Source organism: Triticum aestivum, chromosome 6B (genome assembly GCF_018294505.1).
Source record: "Triticum aestivum cultivar Chinese Spring chromosome 6B, IWGSC CS RefSeq v2.1, whole genome shotgun sequence".
Taxonomy (NCBI): Eukaryota; Viridiplantae; Streptophyta; class Magnoliopsida; order Poales; family Poaceae; genus Triticum; species Triticum aestivum.
Window position 1 is genome coordinate 361,128,507 of NC_057810.1, and position 11,659 is coordinate 361,140,165.

Sequence of the window (11,659 nt, forward strand, 5' to 3'; positions counted from 1 at the left end):
AACGAGATTCTTCTTGGCAGCGGGGACATGCTGCACGTTCTTCAGTTGCATGATCTTTTCTGAAGTAAACTTCAGATCTATCGTGCCAACACCATGAACAGAAGCATGTGAGCCATTCCCCATCAGGACGGAACAATCTCGTGCGACCTGGTAATAAGAAAACAAAGACACATCAGCACACACATGAATATTGGCCCCAGTGTCAACCCACCAATCGGTGGATTGACAAACTGAAAGTACGGTAAACAGATTACCATACCCAGATGCCCCATGATTGTTGCTTAGAGTGACGTTGACAAACTTGGGTCCTGTCCTGGCTTCTTGTACTTGTTTGGGCACTTGTTTGCCCAATGTTCCCCTGAACTACAAGTAAAGCAGCCATCTCTCCTTTTGTCTTTCTTCTTACCCTTCTTCTTAAAGATGGTATTCTGCTGGACAAAGTTCTTTCCCTTGAACTTGTTGAAATTCTTCTGTACCACATTGGTGCTAGAAGAATCCTCTGCCCCTTTCACGTGTGAGTCCTTTGCTCTCGAGTTTTGCTCAACACTTACATGGCCAATGACATCCTCTACAGAGAATTCACGTCTCAAGTGTTTGAGAGAAGTAGCAAAGTTCCTCCATGCAGGAGGGAGTTGTGCAATAATGCAACCCGCGGCAAACTTGTCCGATAACTCACACTTCAGGAGCTCCAGCTCCTTAGCGATGCACTGTATCTCATGGGCCTGGTCCAATACAGAACGGCTATCAACCATTTTGTAATCGTGGAACTGCTCCATAGCATACAGCTCGCTCCCAACATCGGTTGCGCCGAACTTAGCTTCGAGCGCATCCCACGAGTTGTTGGCAACACACATATGGAGATACGTGTCCACAAGCTTGTCACCGACCACAATAAGAACGGCTCCCACAAAGATGGTGGTTGCCTCCTCCTGTTCAGGAGCAACTGTTACCATGGGAGACACACCATCAACCCAGAACACGTTCATTGTTGTGAACCACAAGGTGGTCCTGGTCTGCCAACGCTTAAAATGTGTCCCAGTAAACTTTTTCGGTTCTAGAGTAGCGATGAAGCCATGAGTCGAAAAATGCATAAAATAAGGTTTTTGGATTGTTGGAAATGTTAGCACTTTCCCGACTAATCTAATCCACGAGTAAATAATTAGCATGGCAAATATGGTATGCATCTCATACCGATACCTAAACATGTGAGCACGTATAGTACATAGAAACGAAACATCTATGAACAACGTATATACATCCAGCACATGAACGAGCGGATAGGGGATTAACTGAGTCATACCCTTCGGCTGGCCAGGCCAACGCGGCGGCGGTAGTAGCAGCCTCGGCATCAGCCAAGGCCTTCTTCTTGCCGACTTCGTTGTCGGACATGGAGTCGATGTAGAGGAAGTAGTGGAAGCAGAGGCGGACGAAGACTGGGACGGATCGGGAGCAGTCGTGTCGTGATGCTCCCCAAAAACCGTATTGCCGTTCTCCCGGGCAAGATCTCGAACGGCAGGGTTCCAGAGGCACCTGCTCTCCCGACCAACCGTGCACGCGGTCATCGGGATGGGATCGCCGGAAGCGAGGGTTCACTCCACTAGCCAGGGCGTTCTTATATAGCCCGTCGGATAGCGAACAGACCACGGTCCAACGTCTCGGACAGTGGCACTTCCGTAAGCGACTCGTTAATTAATCTGATATTAGTTAACCATTCCTGATCGACAATAAGCTTCGTCTCGGCTCATTCCCGCAACCCGCAGCACGTGTGCGTCGTGGCGAGGCGGACGGGCGGCGGAGGAGGAGCGTGCGTGTACAGCTTCTATTCCCAAGCTCCCAATAGCAAGTGGTAGAGCAGTCTTTATAAAGAGGTCTCACTCTTCCTACTGTAGCAGTATGGTACTAAACTTTCCACGCTTCCCACCACTTACGGTACACATACATGGCCTTAGAGATTAATCAAGGATTATTGTTTTATATAGGCCTAAGCCAAACGATAATCCATCATAAGGTTGGTGTCGGAAAATGATTTTAGGGCAGGAGCGAGAAGGTTTTTTGGGCATCAGAAAATTCAGATGATGTAAAACCGGTGCAAACTTTTAAACATGAGAGTACCGCCATCGAAAAAGCACCCAGCCTTTTTTTGCGGAAAGAAAAAAAAAAGCACCCAGCCTAGTGTAGTATTACTATTACTATACCCTAAAAAAATAGCACGCTATAATACCGTTAATAGCACGCAATAATATATTAAGAACTGTCTCGTTAAATAAATTAATGTACAATGCCTCGCTAATAGCACGCTATAGTGCGCTAATAGCATATTTTCAGGGCCACGCTATTTTTTGTACTAGTGCGCTATTTTTTTCATTGCTACTATAACATCCGCATTTGACCATTAGAGCTCGAATTTAATAAAGTTGGTGTATCACGCGGCCAACCGCGCCAGGGCCTCGCCGGCATGCTCCCCGGTGGACTGCCGGAGCCGGCGGTAGTCGTCGTAGCCGAATGTCCTGAAGAGGCGGTGGCTGCCGGCGCCGACAAAGGCGTCCGGCGCGCGGACCACGTCGTCTTTGGGCGCCAGCAAGAAGAGCGCGATGGAGACGCGCGGCACGGCCGCCACGCACTGCACGCGGTGCCTCACGTTGTGCAGCGCCCCGTTGCTCCACGCCTACGCTACACAGACAGACACACAAGAGACGAAGTCAAACGTGGGAGACGTAGGGAGGCCAGAAGATGGAGGCATCGCACTGTACTGTACCGTGGCGACGTCGCCGAGGTTGACGAGGAAGGTGCCTGGGACCGGGTCCACGGGCGCGAACTCGCCGGTGTCCGGGTCCGCCACCTCGAGGCCGCCGACGCGGTCGTCCTCGTGGAGCACCGTGAGGAAGCCGGAGTCCGTGTGGACCTGCACGCCGGTCTCCCCCACGGTGTCCGGCGTGTACTTGTACCTGTTGATGCGAAACTGGCACGGCCAGTCCTGGAACATGCGGTGCGACTCGGACTCCTCCAGGCCGAGGCTCGCGGCCAGCTTCGCCGCCACGTCCACGATTAGCTCGTGCGTCTTCTCCGCGTATCTCCTGATGGTCTCCCTGCACAAGAAGAACCTCCGGGCTCGGGGCAGATGACACAGGAAAGAAGCGGCAAGAAAGTCACCTGAACACGTACACGTACCTGATGTGCGGTGGCGCGTGGAGAGAGGCGCAGAAGGCGTCGACGTCGGCGCGGGAGGCGGCGTCGTAGAGGCCGAACGCCTCGTAGAGCGGGTTCGTGGCGGTTGGCGCGACGTAGCCGCTGCCGGAGATGACGTCGGCGTTGCAGCGCTTGGCGTCGTCGGGCAGGTCGAAGAGGGCGCGCAGATGGATGAATCTTCACAATAACACGGGGAGAGGATGTCCGCACCCACGCCCACGCTCCTGCGGCGCGCTACTCCGGCGGCCACAGCCACCGCCGCCGCTGCTGCCCCGCTCTAGATCAGCCCGCAGGCCAGCCCCCCGTCGTCCCCGCTCCTCCCGCCGGGCTTTCCGTGGCCTCTCGTGCGGCGAGGCACTCCTGCCGACCCGTGTCCGCCGCTGCTGGCACCGTGCTTATCAGATCTGGGTTCGCCGCCACGGCGACCCGCTTCCTCTGATCCCTCCTACGTCGCTGACTTCCAGCTGGCGACCTCCGATGCGGAGGGAGGCGAGGTTCTGCAGCGCTCGGTTTGCTTTGCCTTGAATGCTGTCGTGCTGGATTCAACTCCTCCCCTCCCCATTCAAGGCGCGCACAGGCCATGCCTCAAGACTGCTCCTGCAGGCGCCTTCAAGAGCTGCCGGCGACTGACGCGGACGTCGCGTCGCTCGAGTCCCGAGCCTGCCGCGTCTCCCGGCGTCTACTCCGAGGATGGTTGGCAACTCGTCAAGGCGCCGTACTGGTGGCGTGCGCTGCCCAGCTACCGGCATTCAAAGCAGAGGAGGGTCTCTGCTTCTTATTCCCCTTCAACGGGAAGAAGTTTCGTCCACCACTGCTTCCGCACCTGCCATCGATGCCTCGAGGTCGGCCACTGCAAAATCGACTGCCGAAATCCTTTTAGGTGCCGGACGTGCAAGCAGTGTGGCCACCGCGCCCGTGACTGCAACGCCTCGCCCGTCCCCTCGCCCTCGCTCTCACCAGCTGCGTCGACCGCATCGCCGAGGTCTCCACCGACCTGTGCCGCTCCGCCTCGGTCGCCAGAGTCTTCACCGACCCAAGCCTCGCCGCCCACCGCGATGCCGCTCGTTGGAGACCCATCGTTGCGCCCTGAGGAGGGGCATGTGGTCATCACCTCCACCCAGGCCATGGAAGACAGCGCCGTCAACCTCTCCACCCTGGGTGCGCTGGTGTGGCTTGGAGGGAGTCGACCACGCATCAACGCCGAGGAGGTCAGGAACGCCATCGCCACCAAATTCGTCATCAACCGCAACTTCATCAAGGTGGTGCCGCACTATCCAGAGGATTTCTTCGTCCTCTTCTCCCACCAGCACCACCGCGACCTAGTCACCGCCTCGCCGGGCCGCTTCAACCACGGCGGGCTGGACTTCCACACCGCCAAATGGAGGCCGGAGGCACACGCTGATCTGGTGGAGGCGTACTACCATGTTCACCTGTGCATTGAAAATCTGCCGCTCAACGCATGGTGCGACGAGGTGGCAACCCAAGTGCTCGGCCCCGACACTTTCCTGCACTACTTCGACATCGCCACAGTCAAGAGAGATGACGCCTCCTCCCTCGACCTCTGGGCATGGTCTGCCAACCCCTCCGCCATCCCCAAGGTTCTCCGGCTGACGATCACTAACAACCAGCCGGCGGGCTACAGCAACGGCCCAAGCGCTGCCGTTGGCCGGCGTGGGCTCAAGCGGCGCGTCCTGGTTCACCTCAACCTGGTTGAGGATTTCACCCCCGACGCCAATGGCAACATCCCCCGCCGGCCTCGTTCCTCGCATCCGTTCACCTTTCGCTATGGGGTCATCGATGGTGAATCCAGGATGCGGGACAGAATGGAGGTAGCTGGGAGACGTCACGACAGCCACGACCGCGACCACGACAGGGATCGCGACCACGACCGCGACAGAAGAGACGACGACCGTGCCCGTGGCCGCCGTGGGCGCGAGGAGCGCCCTTCCTCCTGGCGAGAGCGCTTCTTCCGGAGCAGGTCTCGCGCCCCTGAGCGTCGCCATGACGATGGGCGCCGAGACAGCAGAGAGGACCGCCGGGACGACCGTAGCTGTCAAGGGCGACGTCGCCGTCACGAGGCCCCTGACGCGCGCTCCATCGACAACAAGCTGGTCCAGCGCCTCCCGGACGGCGCCGTCATCCCAGCCTCTGGTAGACGCGGCCGTCGCCGCCCTGCGGACTGCCCGACACGCCCTGGGCGCTCTGGGGGGAGGCTGCTAGCCCGGTCAACGAAGACACCCGTGGCCGCTCGCCCCCTTCCTCGCCACGCTCGACCTCCTGTGATGTGATTCAGCTCACCTCCGTGCCAGGCCAGGTCTCTTGGCTGCGGTGGATCGCTCCCTGTCTCGGCACCAAGCAACGACAGGCAGCTGTGTGCCCTGCTCTGGCGACGCCAACACCTCCTCGTACCACGACCCTGGACATCATCGAGATCATCCCGTCCTCTCCTGCAGTGCAAGACAGTGGAGCTGCTGCTCCATCTCCTTCCTCCGAAGCTGAGGCTGAGCCGGTCACCCCGATCTTTGTCCCGGCTGTCAGCCCGGTTGCTGGCAATGCGGGGACACCGCCGTGCTCTCCCCTGTTTGTCGCCTGCCAGCCACCCCTGCTCGCTGCACCAAGCTCGCCCTCCCCAAGGCCAAGACCACCGACAAGGAGAAGGAAGACGCTGGCTGGAGTCGTAGGCTTCAACCTTGCTCGCTCCAGCCCTCGTCTCCAAGCCAAGGGGAGAAAGATGCCGATTGCGAAGATGGCGGAGAAGCTGCTATGCCAGCGCATGGGCATCGTGGATGAAGGCCAACAAGCCACAGAGGAAGCCATTGACAAATTTGTGGCCATGTTCCAAGGGCAGCTCCCTGACATCACAGTGGCAGCTCTCCGGGCGTTGTTCAACCTCGACTGTGACTTGGCGCAAGCCGTCGAGGATGCCCTGGTGGCTCATGGTGGTGAGGCGGGTCCGGAGCTGCAGGCGGTGATGGGGGACGCGTTCGGCTCGGCGGAGTGACTGGAGCGTTTGCAGCCCCTGTAGAAGAAGTGCTCTAGTTTCCATGATAGTGTCAACCCCTCTTCTTATGTGTGTGTACGCCTGTTTGCAATCGTCGACGTCGGCGTCTGCTATCTGCTGCCTTGGCGAGGCTTTTGTGTCGATTAGTTTGTCTCGTTTCAGTATGTGTGAGCTGAATGTTGAGTGCCAGGCTGATGTTTGCTTTGTTGTGGCCAACTGCTACTTCACTTCTGATGTATCCCAAGTTTCCCATGATAAATCAAAATCTTAGTATTCTAAGCTGGAATGTCCGAGGCCTAAATTGTCCTGGCCGTCGATCAACAATCCGAGAAACAATCCTCGCTACTCCATGTCATTTGGTCTGTCTGCAGGAGACCAAGGTAGAGCTTGTCGACCCTTTCATCGCTTCATACCTGGGAGGTCAAAGATTAAAGAATTTTGCCCAGCGCCCTGCTAATGGTACACGGGGTGGCATCTTGCTTCTTTGGGATAACGATGTTGTGGACGTCAAGGATGTTTCCATCGGAGTCTTCTTCCTCTCCTGCAACGTCACGATCAAAGAATCCAATACAATCTTTAAGCTAACAACGGTCTATGGACCAACAAGAAGCAACCTGAAGGATGCTTTCTTCCAGGAGTTGGTCGGCGAAAAACCTCCCCATGACTCAAAGTGGCTTGTCTCTGGTGACTTTAATCAGATATACCGTGCCAGAGACAAGAATAGAGCAAACGTCGACCGGAGTAGACTTGTCCGCTTCCGCAATGCACTGAACACTTGTGAGCTCAAAGAGATTCATTTACAAAACAGAAAATACACTTGGAGTAATGAACGGAGTGACCCCACCTTAAGCAAGCTCGACTCCTTCTTCTGTAATGAAGATTGGGACCTCGATTTTGGCACTCACCTTCTACACGCGCTCTCGTCTTCTTTGTCCGATCACTGCCCCCTCCTCCTCGCAAATGACAACGGCCCGAAGAGATCAAAGTCCTTCCGCTTTGAAAACTTTTGGATCAAAATGCCTGGGTTCAAGGAGGTTGTCCAGGAAGCTTGGAATAAGGATAGTAACCACACTGATCCTTACCACATCCTTTTTCACAAGCTAAAAGAAACTAGTCAAAAATTGAGGAGATGGAGCAAGACGATCTTTGCGCATTCTAAGGTGCAATTCCACATGGCTCTGGAAGTCATCCTTCGTCTGGATGTGGCTCAAGAACTCCGGCCCCTTAGCTCTGACGAGCGAGATTTACGGAAACGCCTCAAACGGAAGGTGGTGGCCCTGGCCATTATGGACCGTGCGCGGAAGCGACAAAGCTCGCGAATTATCAACCTCAAAGATGGAGACGCCAACACTCGTTTTTTCCACCTTCGGGTCAATCATAGAAGAAGGAAGAACTTCATCCACCGCCTCAAGCACAACGGTGGATGGGTTACTGCCCATGACCATAAGAAGTCCATCATTCAAGAGCACTTCGCGAAGGTCACAAAACGCGGTCAGCCGCGTCACACCGATTTCAACTGGGCCAACATCCCGGCCCCTGAGTGCGACCTCGCGGACCTTGGCGCGGCCTTCACGGAGGAGGAGGTGAAAAAGGCAATCTTTGATCTTCCCAGCGACAAAGCGCCTGGACCCGATGGCTTCTCAGGGGCCTTTTTCAAGGAATGTTGGGAAATCATAAAAGGTGATATCATGCTCATGGTCAACCACTTCTCCAACCTACGCTCTAAAAATTTGCACTGGCTCAACTCTGCAAACATTGCTCTCGTTCCAAAGAAGGATGGGGCGGAATCCATCTCTGACTTTCGCCCCATTAGCCTCATCCATGCTATCACGAAGATAATTGCCAAGATGATGGCTACCCGGATGACTCCACATATGCACGACCTTGTCTCAAATGCCCAGAGTGCTTTCATAAAAAAGAGAAGCATCCACGACAACTTCATGTATGTCAGAAATTTGGCGAGAAAATTGCATCGAAAAAACAGCCCGACTCTCCTATTCAAGCTTGATATCAAGAAGGCATTTGACTCTGTGCGTTGGGACTTTCTCATGGATCTTCTCCAACATCTTCGCTTCCCGGTCAGATTTCGGGATTGGGTCGCTGCTTTGCTGTCCACGTCCACCTCGAGAGTGTTGATCAACGGGGTGCTGGGAGACCCTCTGAAGCATGGATGCGGCCTTCGGCAGGGTGACCCGCTGTCTCCCCTTCTTTTTGTCCTCGCCATTGATCCACTCCATCATCTCCTTAGCAAGGCCACTGCCCAAGGGCATCTTCATCCCCTGTATGGTACAACCCCAACCGTTCGAGCTTCGCTTTACGCTGATGATGCTGCCATCTTTGTCAAACCAATTAAGGAGGATATACAATTCTTGGCTGCCACTCTGGTTTCATTTGGAGAGGTGACCGGTCTTGTCACCAACTGTGCTAAAAGTCTTGTTGCCCCTATTCGATGTGATGGTGTAAATCTGGACGACATTCTCCATGCTTTTCCGGCAGTCCGTTCGTCATTTCCGATGCGTTATCTTGGCCTTCCTCTGTCTGTTAAGCGTCTCAAGAGACTCCATTTCCAGCATCTTGAAGATAAGATCGCGGGCAAGCTCCCTTCTTGGCAAGGGAGACATGTGGCTGCTGCAGGCCGAACGGTTCTTGTCAAGGCTGTTCTAACGGCCATCGCAATATATCATCTCACTCCTCTTGACATACCGGTGGAGGTCCTTCAGAAAATTGATAGCATCCGCCGTGCATATCTTTGGGCGGGCACGGACAAGGTTTCTGGAGGGAAATGCAAGGTAAACTGGGACCTCGCTTGCAAACCAAAGAACAAGGGCGGCTTGGGAGTGCTTAATCTGAATAAATTTGCTAGGGCCCTGAGACTTCGGTGGTTATGGTTTGAGTGGAAAGATAAGAGCAAGCCATGGATTGGCATGGGACTGCCGTGCACGGATGACGACCGTCACTTCTTTGCGGCGGCCACTACAGTCACTGTTGGAAATGGAAGGACAGCGATGTTCTGGAACTCATCTTGGCTAGGAGGATTGTGTCCCTGTGACATAGCTCCCGGTCTCTACAACCTCTCTCGCAAGAAAAACTCCTCGGTTCAGCAAGCTATGGCCAGCAACCAATGGATTGCGAATATTGACAGCTCCAATGGCCTCTCCCTTGAACACATCCAACAGTTTGCTAACCTTTGGGACAAACTAGCAACAGTGGCCCTCGATGACGACGTTGAAGACTCAATTATTTGGAAGTTCACCAAAGATGGGATATATTCTGCATCCTCGGCTTACAAGGCTCAATTTGAAGGCCTCACCACCTCGGACCTTGTCCATTCGGTGTGGACGGTGTGGGCGCCCCCTCGGTGCAAGTTTTTTGCTTGGCTCGTTCTTCAAGATAGGATTTGGACTTCGGACCGCTTGAGCCGCCGTGGTTGGCCTAATTGCGGTCTATGCCCTCTTTGCAAGCAAACCCAAGAAACCGCGGCTCATCTGCTTTTCCAGTGCCGCTACACCATGCGCATTTGGAATGACGTCCTCCCATGGCTCGGCATGCATCACATCACCACGTCTACCTGGATGACAAGGGCTTCGGTCAGAGAATGGTGGAACGCTAACCTGCAGATCCGTCTCAGCTCGCCCAAGGCGCTCGCCTCCCTCATGATGCTCATCTCTTGGGAGGTTTGGTTGGAGCGCAATGCTAGAGTCTTCCGCAACTCAGCGGCCCCTTCCATGACCATCATCAGCAAAATCAAGCAGGAGGTATCGCTTTGGGCTTTGGCTGGAGCGAAGCATTTGGGTGGTGTAATGCCGCGAGAGTAGTCCTTTTTTCACCGCTTTGCGGTTTCTGTCTAAAACTTTCTCCCTTAATCAATGAAATGGCAAGTCTTTTGCCTCGTTTCAAAAAAAAAAAGAGGGCGCGCACGGCGGCCTTCATGTCGTCCTGGAGCGCGCGCGGCACGCCGTGGCCTGCCACCCGGAAGCAGCCCAGGCGCTGGGCCGCGTCCCGCAGCCGCGCAGCCTCCTCCGGCGCCGCCGGGGCGAGCAGCAGGTCGATCACCGGGATCCCCGCCATTCTCTCCTTGCTGCTGTTCTGCCTGATATCGTGGCGGTTTTATGCACGAGATTTGTGTCTGTACGGGATCGGGGTGGCGGGGAGTGGGACCGCCTGGTGACTTCCAGCTGGGACTTGTCGGGAGCAAAACAAGAAAGGGTGAGATGAACTTGGACACGCAATTTCGAGATGACCTGAAATGAACACCGCCACGACTCTAGCTAGAGGAATCACATCATATCATGAATGTGCAATGTCTCTTTGTCTTCGCAACGTACAAAAACGAACTGACAATATAACTGAGACACTACGGAACTTGCAAACAGACAACACAAGATACATTGCAGGCGTAAAAGGCTTGGGACACACAACTTCTTTTCATGAGAATGACGAAGATCTGAACCGATCGTGGCGTTTTTCTTGATCTGAACCGAGCGCCAGGCAGGCAGGCAGGCAGAAGAGCGGCCTGGCTTTGGGTGCAGTGGATGTTGTGCATCGTCATGGATGGCTTTGTGCTACCTGCCGGCTCACTATTCATCCATCTTGGGCGTGGTAGCCAGATCTGGCGCGTGGTGACGGTGGACGTGTTCGCCGCGGTGGTCCGCTCCGGCCCAGTTCCGACATTGTGACGGCGGCTTCGACAGTGGCGGAGACAGGGGATCAGCAGGCCCTGGCCCCCCAACATCACTGATTTGGTACTAATATAGTAGCAATGAACAGTGCAGAATTTAGAGAATAATACATGCACTAGTGTAGTTTGGCCCTGTAATCCAAAGTATGTGTCATTTGGCCCCCTAATCTTTAATTCCTAACTCCGCCACTAGGCTTCGGAGGCGGGTCTGTTTCGTCCAGGCTAAGTCTGACAACAACCGTGCGCTTCTGATCAACTAGCTGTGCTCCTGCTCCGGCACTCCGTCCATGTCGGCTCCGGACAGAACTCTCTTCGACGAGGTGGTAGCGGAATGGTGGTGTTTTCCGCCATCGGTGTTTGGTCTTTATGGCAACCACTCCGGCCGACGGCAGCGGACTCACAACGGATTGCGGTGATCAGGTCTTCGTGAGGGCTCCTCTCTTCAGACCGATGGCTGAGTTCAAGGAGAGATGCAAACTTTGGACGATGACTTGACGCAGAGGGATGGTGGTGCAGCATGGCGGTGCACAACGCATGTACCTGCTGGGATCGGGGAAAGTGATGGCGCAACACATAAGTGATGTTGATGATGGTGCTACTCAAGCACCTGGTGAGGGAGTCCTGGATTAGGGGGTATCCGGACAGCCGGACTATATACGTCGTCCGGACTATTGAAGCGTGACGATACAAGACTCAAGACTCCGTCCCGTGTCTGGATGGGACTCTCCTTTGCGTGGAAGACAAGCTTGGCGATCTGGATATTGTGTTTCCTTCCTTGTAACCGACTCCATGTA

At 55.0% G+C, this 11,659-nt stretch overlaps 1 protein-coding gene across 1 annotated transcript; it reads right to left on the reverse strand.

Annotated features, from left to right (window-relative positions):
• Positions 1–2,242: 2,242 nt before the first annotated feature.
• On the reverse strand, positions 2,243–10,358 carry LOC123134141 (2-oxoglutarate-dependent dioxygenase DAO). Its single transcript, XM_044553463.1, has 4 exons — positions 10,097–10,358; positions 3,169–3,344; positions 2,756–3,086; positions 2,243–2,665 (listed from the first exon to the last, which is right to left on the reverse strand). Exons 1-4 carry the CDS (start codon positions 10,253–10,255, stop codon positions 2,423–2,425), a joined length of 909 nt encoding a protein of 302 aa, XP_044409398.1. The 5' UTR covers positions 10,256–10,358; the 3' UTR covers positions 2,243–2,422.
• Positions 10,359–11,659: the final 1,301 nt, after the last annotated feature.

Coding starts and splice junctions, on each gene's coding strand:
- LOC123134141 (XM_044553463.1), bottom strand. CDS start 10,255: ATGGCGGGGATCCCGGTGATCGACCTGCTGCTCGCCCCGGCGGCGCCG. Junction 3,345..10,096: donor TGAAGGCCGCCGTGCGCGCC/CTCTTTTTTTTT, acceptor CATCTGCGCGCC/CTCTTCGACCTGCCCGACGA. Junction 2,666..2,755: donor ACCTCGGCGACGTCGCCACG/GTACAGTACAGT, acceptor TGTGTAGCGTAG/GCGTGGAGCAACGGGGCGCT.